Source organism: Alligator sinensis, unplaced genomic scaffold (assembly GCF_000455745.1).
Source record: "Alligator sinensis unplaced genomic scaffold, ASM45574v1 scaffold5_1, whole genome shotgun sequence".
Classification (NCBI taxonomy): domain Eukaryota; kingdom Metazoa; phylum Chordata; order Crocodylia; family Alligatoridae; genus Alligator; species Alligator sinensis.
Window position 1 is genome coordinate 1,340,556 of NW_005842213.1, and position 16,393 is coordinate 1,356,948.

At 44.3% G+C, this 16,393-nt stretch overlaps 1 protein-coding gene across 1 annotated transcript in view; it reads left to right on the top strand.

The window, feature by feature from the left end:
* BRSK2 (BR serine/threonine kinase 2) overlaps nucleotides 1–16,393 on the top strand; it is a 488,049-nt gene that overhangs the window by 420,688 nt on the left and 50,968 nt on the right. Inside the window, exons 11-13 of the mRNA XM_025207893.1 lie at nucleotides 4,413–4,577; nucleotides 5,602–5,699; nucleotides 11,141–11,291. Coding sequence (XP_025063678.1) covers nucleotides 4,413–4,577; nucleotides 5,602–5,699; nucleotides 11,141–11,291 — 414 coding nt within the window. The remainder of the gene's footprint in view (nucleotides 1–4,412; nucleotides 4,578–5,601; nucleotides 5,700–11,140; nucleotides 11,292–16,393) is intronic.

The following is a 16,393-nucleotide window of genomic DNA, read 5'->3' on the forward strand; positions in this document are numbered from 1 at the left end:
CTCATGACCTGTTGATGTATGCATGGTCCCGTGGCTTGACTGACAGCAGCAGCCTCATGTCATGGAACATGAAGTCTATAAGAAAAGGCAATTCTGCTCTGGTTTGGGTGAAGGGAAGGCTGTGTGGCTTTTGTAAAGTGGCTTTGCACTTCGTATAACTCTGGTAGCACTTCATGAACCGTGGATAAATAGTCTCTTTGGTTTATGTGGGTGGTAACCCAGTGAGACTAAAAATTATCACTGATACACAAGGAAATGATGCTTTGACACATGCCCCTGAGAGGTCAATACACCTAGTAGCACTTGGATGTGGGCCACAGAAAGTCAGGCTTTGACAGCTTTTCTGTCACTGCACTCAGGAAGTTTTGGGAATAGGTGTATGTTGTCCTCACCCATTGTTTTTTCTTTTAAACCTCACCAGGAAACAACCCCTGGGGGCAGGGGCATATGTGTGCATTTTCCTTGTGGTTTTATTGGACGGAGGCATTCCCTAGGCCTCCGGTGATTTCAGTGGGAAAGGAGGGCGTTCAGCACCTCACAAGATTGCCTGGTTTGTTTTCTATTATCCTGTAACGGTAATAGCGTCCCATCAAGGGGGGACACACTAGTTCTGAACAAATTAGCTTAGGCTCTCAAACCAATATGGCTGTATTAATATGAATCACTGGCCAGGCCAATTAACCCTGCTGAGAAGTAGGGAATATCTCTGCACTGGTTTGCACTGTGCTGTGCTGGTAGACCTACACCCAGGAAATGTGGCAGCTTTCAATACCAGAGAAAGCCTTGAATTTTATAGTAGAGATTTTTTTAAAAAAATCTCCCGATGAGCCAGGGCAAACAGAAATAAAAAAGAAAGAAAGAACCCCTGGTAAAACCCTTCCAAGTCTTACATCACAAACAAGAAGACATCCCCTGGAATCCCAGCCCTAAATGCTGCCCACAACGGACAGCACAGATCTTGGTGATGCAGTCATTCTACTTAGTTTTTGCCTGCTGTCCACGGGGCGACACCAGCTGATTGACTTTCTCATTCCTTTTGATTTGCACACTGTGATCAGGAGAGAAATAAATGTTAAAAATCAAAATTGTGATTATATTTTAAATGATCAGCTCACACCTCCATGAGTTATTCTTTCAGACCATTTGCAGATGTAGGCAGATATCGCTGCGTTACTTTACACCCGGTTTACAAAATGGAGGTTTTGTCTTTGAAGACAAGAGAGCTAAACTTATTTTCTGAAGAAGGGCCCGACTCCCCACTTCTTAGCACTATGTAGTGTTGTTTATCCTTGTAAAAACCGAGTATAAATCTCTAATAGCTTTCTGTCTGCTTTGCACAGGTATATTGAGGCTGACAAGGAAAGAGTAGCAAAAGGCAGTGTCGGTGATAGGCTACATGCAAAATTTGGGGAAGCCCTTTTGGTTCTACTGTTCTTGTTTTAATGTAAAGCTGTCATCCAACTTCCCATAAAACCTTTATTCATGACCTTGGATCATATAAGATGGCAGATTAGTGACTTGGAATTTGTACTCAGTACTTATTAAGTGATTTCACTTAACTCTTGAAATAGATAATTAGGGTCGTACTAATCTCTGGGAAGGATTTAATTGTGACTAATCAGAGAGAGATTTAGAGAATCCATGAAAGTTTAGACCTCAAGGCACAAGCACTTCCCCAGAAAAATTACTGTGTCATACAATCATAGAAAAGTAGGGCTGAAAGGGACCTTGGGAGGTCACCTCACCCATCCTCTCAGGACAGGATTATACCTGCCTCAGCACTCCAATTCACTACACGCTAATATGGTAGCTAATTTAAGGATAGGTTTTAGACCTTTTTTAACTGAAATAAATGTTCCACAATGCTACTAAACCTTATGCTGGAAGATGACCCAGAACATAACTTGCCATAACTCAGTTCTTTTTGCCTTTACTGATAAAACAAGTAGCTGAATGAAGTGAAGTATTATGGTGAACTCAGAGATGCAGAATCTTCTAACACTTGTTGGTCAGTGCCCTGCTAGAGGTGGCACAACATTTACTAAAACTGTGGCACATGTACTAGAAGTGGCTGTGTGCATGGCACACAGCAGATCAGGGAGGGGACAGGCAGCACAGTGGCCAGTAGGGAATGGAGCAGAAAGCAGAACAGCAGATTAGGCAGGGCACAGGAGGCAAAAAATCATGTAGACGGGGATTGGAGTGGCACTCAGGAGGGCATGGGGCTTAATTTGTGGTATGTCTGCCAAGAAGGTTGACCCCAACTGTACTAAACCATTGGGAAAATAATGGTACTAGTTCTGATTTTATGCATGCTGCTGGGAATTGAGGTACTTATTGTGGGCATCAGTGAGGTTCATGCTGGAGGTTCATGACAAGGTTTAAGAAACCCAACATACGCAGGTATCAAGTCCATTGCAGGCAGCGTCATTTACAAAGAAGGCCTTGTTCTTAAGGCACTCTCATATATGCTCTGCAGTATTCATCGACTGATGTTGCTTGATGTGCCTGTAGGCTGAAATGCAAGCAATCTGCAGTTTGTTTCAGACGTGGAGTAGAACAGGCAATACAGTCATGCCAGTTGTAGCACAGAGCTGGTGATTTTCATTACCTGGAGCAACAAGTGCCTTGCTGGTGGTGATTGATTTTTTTTTTTTAAGCCTTCCCTTGTACTTGATGAAGAAGTGCGAAAGTCTGAGTATACATGTGTAGCCTGATGGTGACTGAGGGCATTTGAATGTGAGGTGCAAAAAAAGAGCCCATTTTGTTGTATGATAGCAAGCAATACTCTTTAGAAACAGTCCATTGCTGATGTAAAGCAAGTGTCATGGTGCTGCACTGTCTCAGAACAGGGGTCCTAAAAGGAGAGCCACGAAGGCTCAGAGGATTTTCAAAAACATTCATAAAAAAAAAATAATAATAATGTTAATAACTCTGAGGTCACCTGCTCACCATGTAATGATGATGTTCAACTCAGCCAACACCTGACAATAATGAATTTCACGTATAAAGGCTACAAGCCACACTCACCTAAGAGCCCAAACCGACAAGGGGTGACCATGGGACATCAGACACGATCATACAGCCTTTGAAATCAGTGTCAAAGCACCCATTGACTGTGGGACCGGCATCAGAGCTTATCCATGACTACTGTAGGTTTAATAACCTTTACTCCCACTGAATAGTAGCTGATTTCTGGGATAGAGTTCCATTTTAATAAGTGAGGGGTGTTACCACAGACAAGCAAGGGGGCCAGTATCTTCAGACTCAGGATTCTGGTGCCATTAGTCAAGCTGCAACTTCCAGGCCCTCATGCGGTGTAAAGGGATAGGGGAGTCACACATCTAGAAGCTACAGTTGTCCAGTCACTGCCAATCCATCCTGAGGCATCCAAACCATCTCCTGGGATGGTTCAAGGTTGTTGCCTACCCATCTCCTGCCAAGAAGCCTACTGTTTGAGTGTGGTGCAGGCTACAGGGTTTGGGTCCCAGTGAATGAACTTGAAGGATATTTGGTGTGCTTTGTACTTTATATTATTCAGCCTGCTACCGGTATATCTAGACTGAAATCTTGACATGTTATTTATCGCCAGAGTTTTTCATTGTAATGACTAATCAATATTTCTTGCTTTCAGTGAATGAAATGAGATAATTATGCAGGCAGTTTGTGCTAACCACCTTTAAAAAAATAATGTGCTTCTACTGCTGATTGGTTTTGTACTCCCAGCCCTGCTACAGACTCGGTATGTGACCTTGGGCAAGATACCCAGGTCAGAATTTTCAAAGTTGGATGTCTGAAGAGGGGCAGCTAAGTGCATATCTAGGCAGTCAAATTAGGGGACTTCTTTTCCAAAGTCATCTTCTCCTAAAATCTGACCCTTGTAAGGTACTTCACATTGGGCACCCCAAACCTGTGACACCTTTCATAAGTTCAAGCTCTTTGTATGTAAACTGCTCAGAAGCCCCTTTCTGTTATAATTAGCAGAGTGTGGTGTCAGCGTGTTCATAGTTGATAGTCTGAGATGATTATTCAAATGTCCATTGTAGCTGCATAGCCCAAGGCGTGATCTGTCTGTGAGGCAGCATCTCTAGAATCCTGAAATGATTTATAAGTTTACAGCATTAGAGCATTGAACAGCAGGTAGGTTATTGGGTCTATTGCTGGATGAGAATCTGACTGAATTTCTGACCAAGCATGGAAGTTTCTCATTAAGGGGCAATCCAGGATGATGCTAATTGCTCTCAGCTCCCACCGAATTTGGCCTGAAGAAAATACTTATCTGTTTTGCAAAGGCAAGCCTCTTAGCAGGTTCTGACACTCTTGCTGCACAGCATGTCTCAAAGCAATGGGTATGTTTGTAATTTAATTCTTCTCTTTCCCCACTACCACTTCTTCTTTCATCTCACTTGCAGAGGGGGTAAGAACGAGCCAGAGCCAGAGCAACCAATTCCTCGAAAGGTCCAGATTCGATCTCTCCCTTCCCTGGAAGATATTGATCCAGATGTGTTAGATAGCATGCACTCATTAGGCTGCTTCCGTGACCGAAATAAACTCTTACAGGACTTGTTGTCAGAAGAGTAAGTGCTCACCGAGCTGTGACACTGGTTGGTGTCTGAGGGTTTGTATGCTCATGGGGTTAGAAATGGATGACCAAATTCCATCTGATTCTGACTGAGAGCAGAATTCACAAGCTATATCACCACTACAAGACCAAGAGAGCACTGCCACGCGACTGGAAGTATGAACCATCCACAGTTTCTGCCCTGATTGAACAACAGTTGATTTCTTCTTCTACTTAAAAATAAAGTTATGTAACTAAAAAAAAAAAAAAAAAGAAATAATGGGTTACCCACTCCTGCCACTTGAAATCAGTGGTAAGACCCTGTCCCATATAAGTAGAGACCAACAATCAGTTCCAGTTTCCAGTGTTCATTTGGAAATGAATAATGAGGAGGGAGAAATAGGTGGAGGATGAGGTCTCTGCACACTTTTTAGAGCATAGGTCTTCCCCATCGCATAAATTACCATCATCTGGCACCCTCTGTACTCTAGAGCTCAGAGGCTGAAAGTCCAAGGAGTGATGAATTCTCTGTCTTGCTTCTAAGTGAGGATTGGCAAATGTTATCAGGGCAGCAGGGGGTGTCTACAGCATATTATGCTGTCTGCATTCATGGGTAAATATTTGATCCCTCCCTGCCCTGGAAGATATTGATCCAGGATATGCTGGATCCAGAAACCCAATATGCTGTGTCTGCAGTCATGAGTAAATAAAGGGTTTTAGTCTCCCAAGCTCTGAGTCTTGACAGCTTTTCCAAGGGTCTGGCAGGCCCAAGGCAGCAGACTGGAAGCCAGGGGACCACCTTGGCTCAGATAGGCACCTGAGTGACCAAGTCATTCAGTCTACCCTGTGCCATGAAGGGACAAAGAGATAATGCCTCCTTTTCTCACAAGGATTTTGTGAGGATAAGATCCACTACAAGCACTCTTATGCTGTGGTGATCAGCATGAGATAGATCATTAGCTTTGGGGTTACAGCATTTTTTTTCCTATTTTGCCTGCAACAAATTTGAAGCATCCTTCCTTTGTTTCTTTTTCTTTCAGAGAAAACCAAGAGAAAATGATTTATTTTCTTCTCCTGGATCGTAAAGAGAGGTATCCCAGTCATGAGGATGAGGACCTGCCCCCCAGGAATGAAATAGGTACTTTAAAGTTGACTCCAGGCACCTTTGACATGTTTCAGTCCATCCTTCCTAGCACTGTCCGCCCTTTGGCATTCTGCCTCCCACCCGCCCCTCGTTCCCCCCACTGAAATGGAAAATGACAGCGCTGAGGTTCTGTACAGCTCCAGCAGCTGCTGTACAAACCCTAAAGGCTCTCAGTTACACTAAGGATCTCTTACACTGGTGTTATACCAGCCCCAGGGCTGCCAGCATGGTAACCTTAATAACTAAGTCTGGCCATCTCCACTGTTCAAGGTCAAACACAGCAGGACCAGGAGATAATCAGTAAGACATACGTTTTTCACTCTTTAATGGGTCTCTTAGACCCCAGTCTTGCAAAGGCTCAAGGGCACAATCACAGTGAGTTTTACATATGCAAGTATTTTTAGTGAAGTCATTGGATTGCCTGCGTATCTACAGCTAAACAAGTACCTAAGTCTTTGCAGCATATAAGCCTTCGGAGGAAATTACATCGATTGATATCAGGAAAAAAATATAAAAATTAAAAGAAGGTAAGACGAGTAAAAATCTTTAAAAAATGGAAGCTTACTCTTAGCTACATAGCCAGGGATGAAATTGGGAAGATTACAAAACCGACAATTTTTTTTATGCATCAGCAAAACTTGAAATGTCATAACAGATGTGAAAATCTTAAAATATCTTAAATTTCAACCAGGTGTATAAAAGGTTGGGAAAAAAGGGGGAGAAAAATTAATCCTAATTTTTTCCTCTATTTATTTCTGTGAAAAATAAAATAGGTGTCATTGGCAAGTAGGCATTGTTGCATAGGTAGATATATAGACAAACACGCATATATGTAGTGGCACCCAAATGTTTCTCCTACACACCTTACTATCGTACATTCAAGCTAGTTGAGAAAGTTTTGGACAGTTTTATAAAATACCAATTTTTTTAAGTCATGTATCGCTGTAACACTGTAAGTCTCCTGCAAAATTAGCTATAAACCAGGACACTGTTATTCGTCACTGTTATTCACCGCGCAAAAACAAACTGAAAAGATGAGCCCTGCTTTCTGTTTCATTGGCAAGTCTGGAGTCTCCTCTGCCCTTCAGGGACATAAAATGTTGAACTTTACACCTGCTGCTGCTCCAGGACTCGCATTCTGGGCCACTGGCATGTCTAATATTGCAAAAATAAAATCTTGTATTTGGAGGAGAATAGGTAATGCTTTTCTGACAGCTTAGTTGTTAAAATTGAGACAATGCTAGCAGTGACCCCAGTGGAATGGGTTAGTGGGCAGAGTGCAGATCACATGATCAAAGATATCTAATACATCAGGTATCTTTGACAGATAATTTTGCAACTCAAATGCTTTTACTGTCAAAAACTCTAACTGTAGTAGCTGAATCTTCAGCTTCATATGCACAAGTGAATGCAAAGCCATGCCCCAGATATATCATCTCTCTCTCCTCCCATATCCCAAATTATTTTCATGTGCTGATTCAAACTATTGTTCACCTGTGCTGGAATCTTCCGCACAGGGAAAGAAAGTGTTCCCCAGTAGGGTTAGATTAACTCTGGGCTGAAGATATCATTGTGCCACGTCAGCACATTTTAGAATCCCTGAGCATTATTATTCAAGTGTTAGTAAGTTGTACTTCCTTTCCCACTGGAGGTTTCTACCTCCTCTGCTCCCAGCCATATCTCTGGGAACATGGGGCAAGGTTTAATTAAGAGCAATCATGCTTCTGATGAATATCTCATCATTAGCCATTAGCAATGGCCTTGCGTAATGATAGAAGAGCAGGGAAATGGTAATGGATTTAATAATAGTTGCTTTAAGAGACTGCATTCCTCAGAGATGCATGTTGCCTGAGCTTTGCCAAACAAAATTACACAGTCATGTACTGAGCGCTCACTCTTTCTTTGTGTAATAGAGTTTAGGAAGACTGGGTGCAAGCTGTAAGCCTAGGCTGACCTACCATTCATCCTCTCACAAGTTTCCTCCTTACCAACTTGTAAAATGCCACGTTACTAATGTTTCTGTCATTGGCTAATTGTGCTTCAACATCCTCCAGAGCTCATTTCTAATGCCCAGATTGCATTTAACTTGCACTACTTAATGCTCCATTTTTTAAGTGTCACTCCAGCTGGATTTCCATTCTCTGATGCCTTCTGTTTTGATCCAGTTTGGTTCAAATCACCCCCTTCACCCTTGCCATTTAATCATACAGTGATTTTCCTTCTCTTCTGACTTCCTTTTTCTGCAGGGTTATTTCATACCTAGCAGGACTCTTGTTTCCAGGCCTAAGTAATTTTGGTGCTGACTCTTAAGGTTTTCATTTCCTCCCTTTTGACCTTCGATTCTTTCTAACTAACTCTCAGTTTTAAATCCCCCTTTCTATAGTTTGGTGTCCCCATAAGAGCCTCCGGTACCAACCCCCTACTGAGGACATCAAACTTAATTATCTTCTGGTCACTATTACTCAATGGGCGCATCTACACAAGACGATAAGTCACTGTAGCGACGTTACAGTGACATTGCTTGTCGCTATGGCAACATGGTGTCAGCAGGCACAAACCACAACGCTGATGTTACGTCACCATAGCAATGAGCTATGTCGCCGTAGCTCATCACTACGGCAACATTGAGTCTAAAAATAACTGTGTGCTGCCGGGACTGCGCAGTACACAGTCCTGGGCACGTGTAGATGCACACAGTGACTCCGCTCCAGTTACGACTTGACGCAGCAGCTGTGTGTTACACAGGACTAAGTTCAGAACAGCCTCTCATCTCATGTTAGCTGTTTGAAGCAGCAGTCATTTAAAGGGTCAAGAAGTTATGTCCCTGAACCTTTTCCTGATGTGACATTTGACCATTTTATATGCCTGCACTTGAAGTCATCCATTATTACTGCATTATTGGATTTGGCTGCTGCTTTGATTTCCCTTAACACTACACACACAATATATTTCTTCTGATGTGGAGGTCCGTAATGTAATCCTGCTAGTATTTTCTGCTTCTTTTGTTACATATGAAAAAAAGTTTGAAAAGAACTTTTTCGGGGTTTGGCCGGAAGGCTGCAAGCAGCTGTGCCGGGCTCCGGAGCCCAGTCACCAGCTCTGTGCTGGGAGCGGGGGAGAGACCGAGGTTGCGCTGCCCCAGGCCCCTTCCCCACCACCTGCTCCAAGGCACGCATGCACGCACCAGTACAGAGCTGATGCCGGGGCTCTGGAGCCTGGTGCAGCTGTTTGCAGCCTCCCGGCTGCAGCTGGCCCCGGCTCTGGGGAGCTGCTGCCAGCCAGGAGCCCGGGCTGCTCCCAGCAGGCAGCTGGGATGCTGCAAGCCCTGCTGGGAGCAGCCTGGGCTCCGTCACTGGCAGCTACCCAGAGTCGGGGCTGGCCGTGGTGTGCCAAGCAAAATGGCCTCATGTACCATGCTTGGCACACGTGCCGGGGGTTGCTGACCCCTGAGTTACATCATAAGTAGTGGCCTGACCACGTGTTCATTCAATTAACAATGTGATAAAACCAAGAATAAGCAACCATGTTATTACACTAAATATGTGTAATAACTTTGTTGCTAGTTTCTTTCATGTCTTTAACTGAAGGTGTGGACAGTGCTTCTGGCCTCCAGACCATACTCCCATGTACTGTGGAAGCTGGGAGCACTGGTCAGCTGATTGAGGTTCCCAGCTTGGGGAACACAATGAGCTTCTCTGACTGGGAGCCCTGATCAGTTGATGGAGCTCCCAGCTACAGAAGTGCAGGGTGTCCCCGCCTCCTCCTGCCATAGCTGAGTGCTCCAGTCATTGATCAGAGGGGGACACCATGCACCCCCACAGCTGGGATCCCCATCAGTGATCAGAGCTCCCAGTAGCTAATTAGACAGCTAATTAGAGCTGTCAGCTGATAAGAGCTTTCAGCCATGGAAGTGCATGGTCCTGTCCCCCCACTTCTCCCCCAGAGCTGGGAGCTCTGACCAAGTGAGGGGACTCCCAGCCACAAGAGCAAAAATTGCTGGTGCAAGGAGAGCCCAGGATGATGATCCCAGGCTCCCCCTGCACTGGCAATGTGGCATGATGGGATCTGAAGCTGAATCCCACAATAGCACATCAGATCCCATCATCCCTTCTTTTTAATGTCTGTCAGTAGCCTAAGAGACCAGACATAATAGAGAGGTGAAACAAGTGGGTAGGAGCACAAGGGAAGAATGAAGTAGCAGAAAGAATAGGAATATCACTATTGTCAGCAAAAATATATTGTGGCGCTCAGAAAAAAGATGCCCTTTCTCGAAGGTGCCCATTACAAGGGGCTTTAAATAGCCTAACATTGAGAAAATTGCTGCCCCTTTCTTCAGCTGTCCTTCTTTTTGCTGATGTGATACCATCAGCAGAGGGATGGTCCAATGGTAGAGGCCACTAGTCTGCAGTTCAGTAGACCTGACTGCAGCTCTCTTTCCACTATGGATTTCCTGTGTGCTCTGACAGATCATCTAAAGGCAAATTCTTAAAGGTATTCAGGTACCTAAAGATGCTGATGTCAGTGGGATTTAGGTCCTTTTGAAAAACTCACTAGGCCTTTGTATGTATCATTAGGAGCCCAAAAGCCTTTAAAAATCCAGCCCTTAGTACTCTGTTTTTCCTTTTGTAAAATAAAGATAATAGCACCTCTTTACCTTGCAGAAATATTGTGTGAAGACTCAGTTACTATAGTAATAGAACCTACACGTCTACACTTTACTGCACAGCAGACTAATTTGCTGCACAGTGAAGTGTCACCTTCTAAACATACATGGCAATTAGGATATAGTAGATTAATTTACTGCCAGATAGTCTTGTCAGATACAAGTGGTATCCAGCAGTGCAGTAAATTACTGTGCTTAAATGCACATGTAGATGGTGACGTTGGAATTAGTTTACTCCTGCTCAAATTGAGCCGGAGTATACTGAGTCACATTAATTGCACATGTAGACATGCCCAGAGAGAAGCATTTCATGACCTCTCCAGTTATCATCTAGAATAAACAAGACTTACACGTCTAATGGGACAAGATGAGGGGAATCTTAAATTTTATTTTTGAAAGAGTTTGTTAGGCCTTTTCCATACATGAAAGAGTGTTTTAGGCCTTTTCCATACATTAATAAAGAAGCATCAAGAGGGCACGTTACACAGCAAAGTTAAGGTATAATTTTAGCTGGCCCAGGTAATTACAGCAGTAAAGGCTTTAGCATGCAATAGCAACCAGAGCATATACACAGGGCTCCTGGAAGGCTTGAACTTTCTTTACTAGCGCATACTAAAATCATGCACCATTCCATGTGCTTAAAGCACAGAGTAGTGAGGATATTGCAGACATGTGAGAGTAGATTGCTCAAGGGGAGTGTTGGATTTTGCCAGGCTGACATGTGCTGCAGGTCACAGTCAAATCTAGCTGACTGCATTCTTTCTTCATAAAGATCCCCCCAGGAAACGTGTGGACTCCCCGATGCTGAACAGACATGGGAAGCGGCGGCCAGAGAGGAAGTCGATGGAGGTTCTCAGTGTGACAGATGGCGGCTCCCCAGTCCCAGCTCGCAGAGCTATTGAAATGGCACAACATGGACAGAGGTAGGTGGTCCCCATAGCTAGGAGTGATGAACCCTGTCCTATTGCCTCCCTTAACTCCCCTATGTCCCCTATACACAGAGGAATTGCAGAAGCTTTTCTGTCCACATCAACAATCACAGCAACACCCAACAACACTCAAGAGGTAGTTAACCACCAGTGCCATGGTTACTCACGTAGCAGTAGAAATTCTTCCTGTAGCTGGAGGGGTCCTGTCTTTTCCTGCTTTTCACTCAGGATCCCAGACAGATACAAGTGGTATCCAGCTTTCTCTGTCATTTATTGTTTACCACATGTTTTGAGGACAGTGGGCAAGTATGATTCTAGATCTCTCAGATGGAGGGAAAATGCCGCCATGTGGTGTTAAGGGAGCTGTAGGGGAAATGGGGTCCCTGTAACATGCATGTTTGGGGTCTTCTAGTTGTAATGTCTCATGGATGAGGCTTCCACAGTCATTACACCAGGGCCGCATTAATGATAGGCAGAAGGAAGATGTGTGCATTGGGAAAGACACAGAGGTACATCACTTTTTATTAATAAACACTAGTCACACATGAAAATGGTCAGTGCTTTATGTTGTAATTTGACATTTTGTGCCATGGACTTATCCCTCAGCTGTTTAGATCATCTGGGAAAAGTCGTCTACTTCTAGAAATGCTTGTGTTGTCTGATGGATGGGTGAAGAGCATGAAATAAAGAAGTATAGGGGTCCTTAGAACTACCTCTGACTTGCTAGATAGCTGTGCCAGTATTTGCTAGGGTGAGGAGAACAATTTCCCAAGACCCGGTAGGACTTATTCACAGAGTCCTTGGCCAGGTATCTTTGAGATGCAGTATCTAAAAAGTTCCCCTGTTTAGGACAGGATGAATGCCAATTAGTCAAAAATGTTCTTTGTTATTTGTAAAGTATGTAGAGGAAATGGTGATTTCACAGAGGCCATCGAGATCAAAGGATGTAAGATGGAGACCAAGACTGAGCATTTATGGCAACACACAAATCAAATGCTATTCTCTCTCTACTGCTCCTGTAGTATGCAGTCATGCTACTGAGGAGGTTTGTTTGTAAGGGATGAGGCGCAACATGTGGACAATAGGAAGTAGACAGTTTGAGTTAGAGGTAACTGCATTGGCTTGTGGAGAGCATTTAACTAGGTGAAACAAACAGGAATAGCCTGGTGACACCGACCAACTGAGCAAGTTGTTCAGCCAGCCTAGAGCTTCCTGTTTTGATCCTGATGAGTTCTGATAGCTGGAACGCTCCCTCCCACCTCTCACCTTTGCCTTGTTATTCCATAGCAAGCTGCCAGGAAGCTGAACCAGACAGAGCTATCTATGTCTCTTGTTACGCTGAGTGCTTTATTTTTTTTGAATGTCCCATTCAGCCCTGCAAATGAAAAAAAAAGTTGCAGTAGCAGCTGGTCAGCTGCAAAGGATGCAAAGAGAATGTCTCAGGCAATCCCAGAGAAAGAAGAGAGGAAAGCCTTGGCTTTATGTCAGTGAGGGATGACTCTAGGTTAAAGGGAGATGGGACACATGCCAAAGGGAGCATCAGGGACAATCAAGAGGGTTACACTGGGGGCATGTGTGCCAAACAGTGTCAGCTGAAGTGGGATGTACAGTTTGGATCAAGGGCAGGGAACATGGACACACTGACATTATGAGGAATGAGACCCAGCTCAGTGGTGCTTGTTTTGGAAGGGGTAAAAGGAAGGTGCTATTAGATTTCAGACTTGAGCTTTCATTACTCATACACAGTCTGCATCCACAGATGACAATGGCACAGCATGCGTTGCTGGCAGCATGATCATTTATAACATGAACTGGCTTCATTAACAAATGCCACCGCATGGGGAGTGTCTGGGGATAAGGCACTGCTGTTGGGACACCATCTGTCAGGACAGTCAGCAACAAAGCAACGAGTGCCTTGCTCCAAGGGTCAGGCTTTTCAAGGCTAGATCTGTAGTATTCAGCAGCAAGTGACCCACTGAGAGTGGATTTTGCAGCATTGCATTTTAGGTCTGTGACTTTCAGAGAGTGATGCTGTCCTGGAAAATGACACTCACAATCTAGGAGGGTGGATAATCATGACTTCATGCCAGAGGGTGGTACAGTACTAGGAAGGTGGAGAGAGGGAACAGGAGACAGTTTCCTTTGTTAGAAATTAGAGACTATATAATCATTAGAAAATCTCTAGCCACTGCTTCCTTCACAAGCTAGCAGAAACGGTCCTTTCACTGCTCTCCTTGTGAGTTGTGTTTTAATCCTACTCCCAGCTCTCCCTGTAGTGAACAGTTGCTTATTTGCAGATAGGGGATGTGTATGATAACCTCCAGTTGTATGTGTCTGTATGGTGAACTGCACATCTTTCATCCAGCTCAAGGTCCCAGGAAGTTCTCATTTTGAAAATACGGCTTTTATGTCCTGCTGCAGAAGCCATTAAAGCTTGGAATAGAGAACTTGAATGCAACAGGCTGGGATGGGGCTTTCTGCTCTTAAGAAAAGTCCAACTTAGTGGACTAAGGAATAGTGGATAGAGTGGAGTCCTGTGCAACAAGTGGCTTCCAGCTTATCCTCTAGCTGGCCCTCCACTTCCTTGAAACATTTGTTTTGACCTCTCCAAGTCCTTTCCACTGTGTCTCTGACAGTAAATGCCCACTAAAGAGACACAACACCAACTCCATCTACATCTGGTAATGAGGTTGGGTTGATTGTTGCTCAACATGCTGCATGCCAGCTCAAGTATATTGGGTAGCCCTGAGCTTCTCCACTACATATGTTCTTGCCTCCCCCACCAGTTAGGTTTCATGATATTTCCTAGAGATGTTTGGCAAGAGAGGCTAGCACATGGAGCTGTTTAAAGCTAGCTGGTTTTGCACAGCTGGTTTTGCACAGCTGGTTTGGCACTGGAGAGATGGCATCTTCCACTAGTTCAGCAGCTAGAATCTCTGCTGAGATTGCCAAGAGTTTGCAGCTGCAGGGTCCTGAGGTGGGAAGAATCCATCAAACTTCCTATGAGGGCTCCATTGATTATTCATTTCCCTTCCATTCTTTTTTTTTTGTGAGTTACCAAAGTTGATAGTTTCCACCAAAACTAGTGGTAGAAACATTGTCTTCCAACACTACTGCCAGTGTTGGAAGACAGTATTTTGTAGAGCAGATTTACCCATGATACAGAGGTGCGTGGAATCCTGCTTCTCAGCTTCATGAATCAGGACCTAAGTTTGAGAAGCAGAACATGTCTTGTTGGAGAGAGGAATGGGATTGGCACTGGCAGGGGTGAGCTACGAAGAGGCAAAAATAAGAGAGCCCTTTCTCTTTAAGTAGACCTGCATGCTGTTTTGAATCTTTGCCCAGACTATGCTTCGTGTTAATGACTTCTAGGAAAGGCTTTCAGATTCCCAGCTGGGGTAAAGAAAGTTTTGCTATTTTCACATTCGGGCATTGTCCATCTCCCCTAGGAAATATAAGCAAGTGAACTCCACCTGAGGTCCTTAGTCCAACAAAGAGGATGTGTGTGTGTGTGCGCACATGTGTGTGTGCACACGCACACTGGGGAGGTCACAGACCACATGCGCTGGTAGCCTTTAGTGCTAGAGAATACTTATTCTGTGGGGGTCTGATCCTGCCATGTGCTTAAGGCCTCAGTTCTTGTTAAAGTCAATGAGATGTTCAAGAAATGGTCAGGACCATGCAGGGTTGGCCCAGCGATCAGGAGCGGACAGAAAAGGTGTTCTGGAGCTGTGCTTACAAAAGAAAGGGTGGGTTGGGAGGCCTGGGAGTCAGGGACTGCTTCAGGTGACTCTCATTGATGAATGTCCACATTAGTAACTCTGTTTTCTCACTTTGTTCCTGCCATAGTAAAACAATGTTCAGTAAAAGCCTGGATATCTCTGAAGCCAATCCCAAATTCAACAAAGAAGAAAGGTATAAACACTGACAATCTGTTCCTCTCCTCTACCTCACTGCTGAGACCTTAAAGATGCAGTACTTACCTTCTTCACATGGGGACAACTGCTGCTCATGCCCTAGAGAGAGCCAGGGAGGGTGGGCACCATTTTAGTTTTACTCTTTTAGGGTACAGTGCTGTATCTTTTCATGCAGACCATTCATCTGGGTCAATCACCAAATGCATCATGGACAGGCTGTGCCTGCAGTAGAATTTCCCCATAAACTTTTATGTGATTGCTATCTCTGATTCAGCACTCGTGCTCACACTGATACAGGGACCAGTGTAGAAAGGGCACTTGTGTTTTAATCACTGTATTGACTCAACCTACTGTATCAAGTGTGAGTTGCACTGTGCTTAGAAGGTCAGGAGCTGCCTGGTGCCTGGTCTAGACTGTGCTCCTTGCCATTACCAATGAGAGTGTGGCCCAACCAGTGGTAGGAATGGTAGGAAATGTTCAGATCAGTGTTTGTCAAGTCAGAGGTAAAATGCTACGTGCCTTCAGGAAAGAGGCTGGCTCTATAAGGCTAGTACTCACTAGAAAGCAAAATACAAAAAAGAATAGTTGCAGGCAAGGTATAATGATGACATATCAGACTCAGTGGTGGGGTAAGTAGTTGTGCGTAAGCAGGGAAGAGGAAATGAAATAGAGAGGCAGGGAGGGGGAGCAAAGAGTCAGCCAAATTAGAGGATATAAGAGGACATTTTTGGGTCAGTTTAAACTCTTTGGGTTTATGGTGATCTGTTCATAAATAGTGGTGGAACTCTTTCCTAGGGGTAGTGGCTGGCTACACCTATTGGGTAGCTCCCCACCACACTGTAGCCCTCATGTGCTATGGGCCTTTTCCCCAGCCTACTTATTCCCTGAACTAGTGTGGTGGTCTGTCTTTAAGGGGTTCCTTTCCCACATGTGCATGTCTCATAGGAAAAGCGGAGGGAGAGAGGAAGCAAGAAGTCCATTCTAGTTATTCATCCCATATATTAATCACTATCAGAGTCATACCAAATATTTATATTGTGCTGTATGTTTTAACGTATGGAGGTATTAACCCCGAAATTCACCCAGTTAAAGGGCCAGGTTAGCCAGTGCCGGAGTCCACAGCCAGGACAGAGGCTTCCCCATATCACCCATATGAGGGGGAGCTGAGGATTCCTCAAG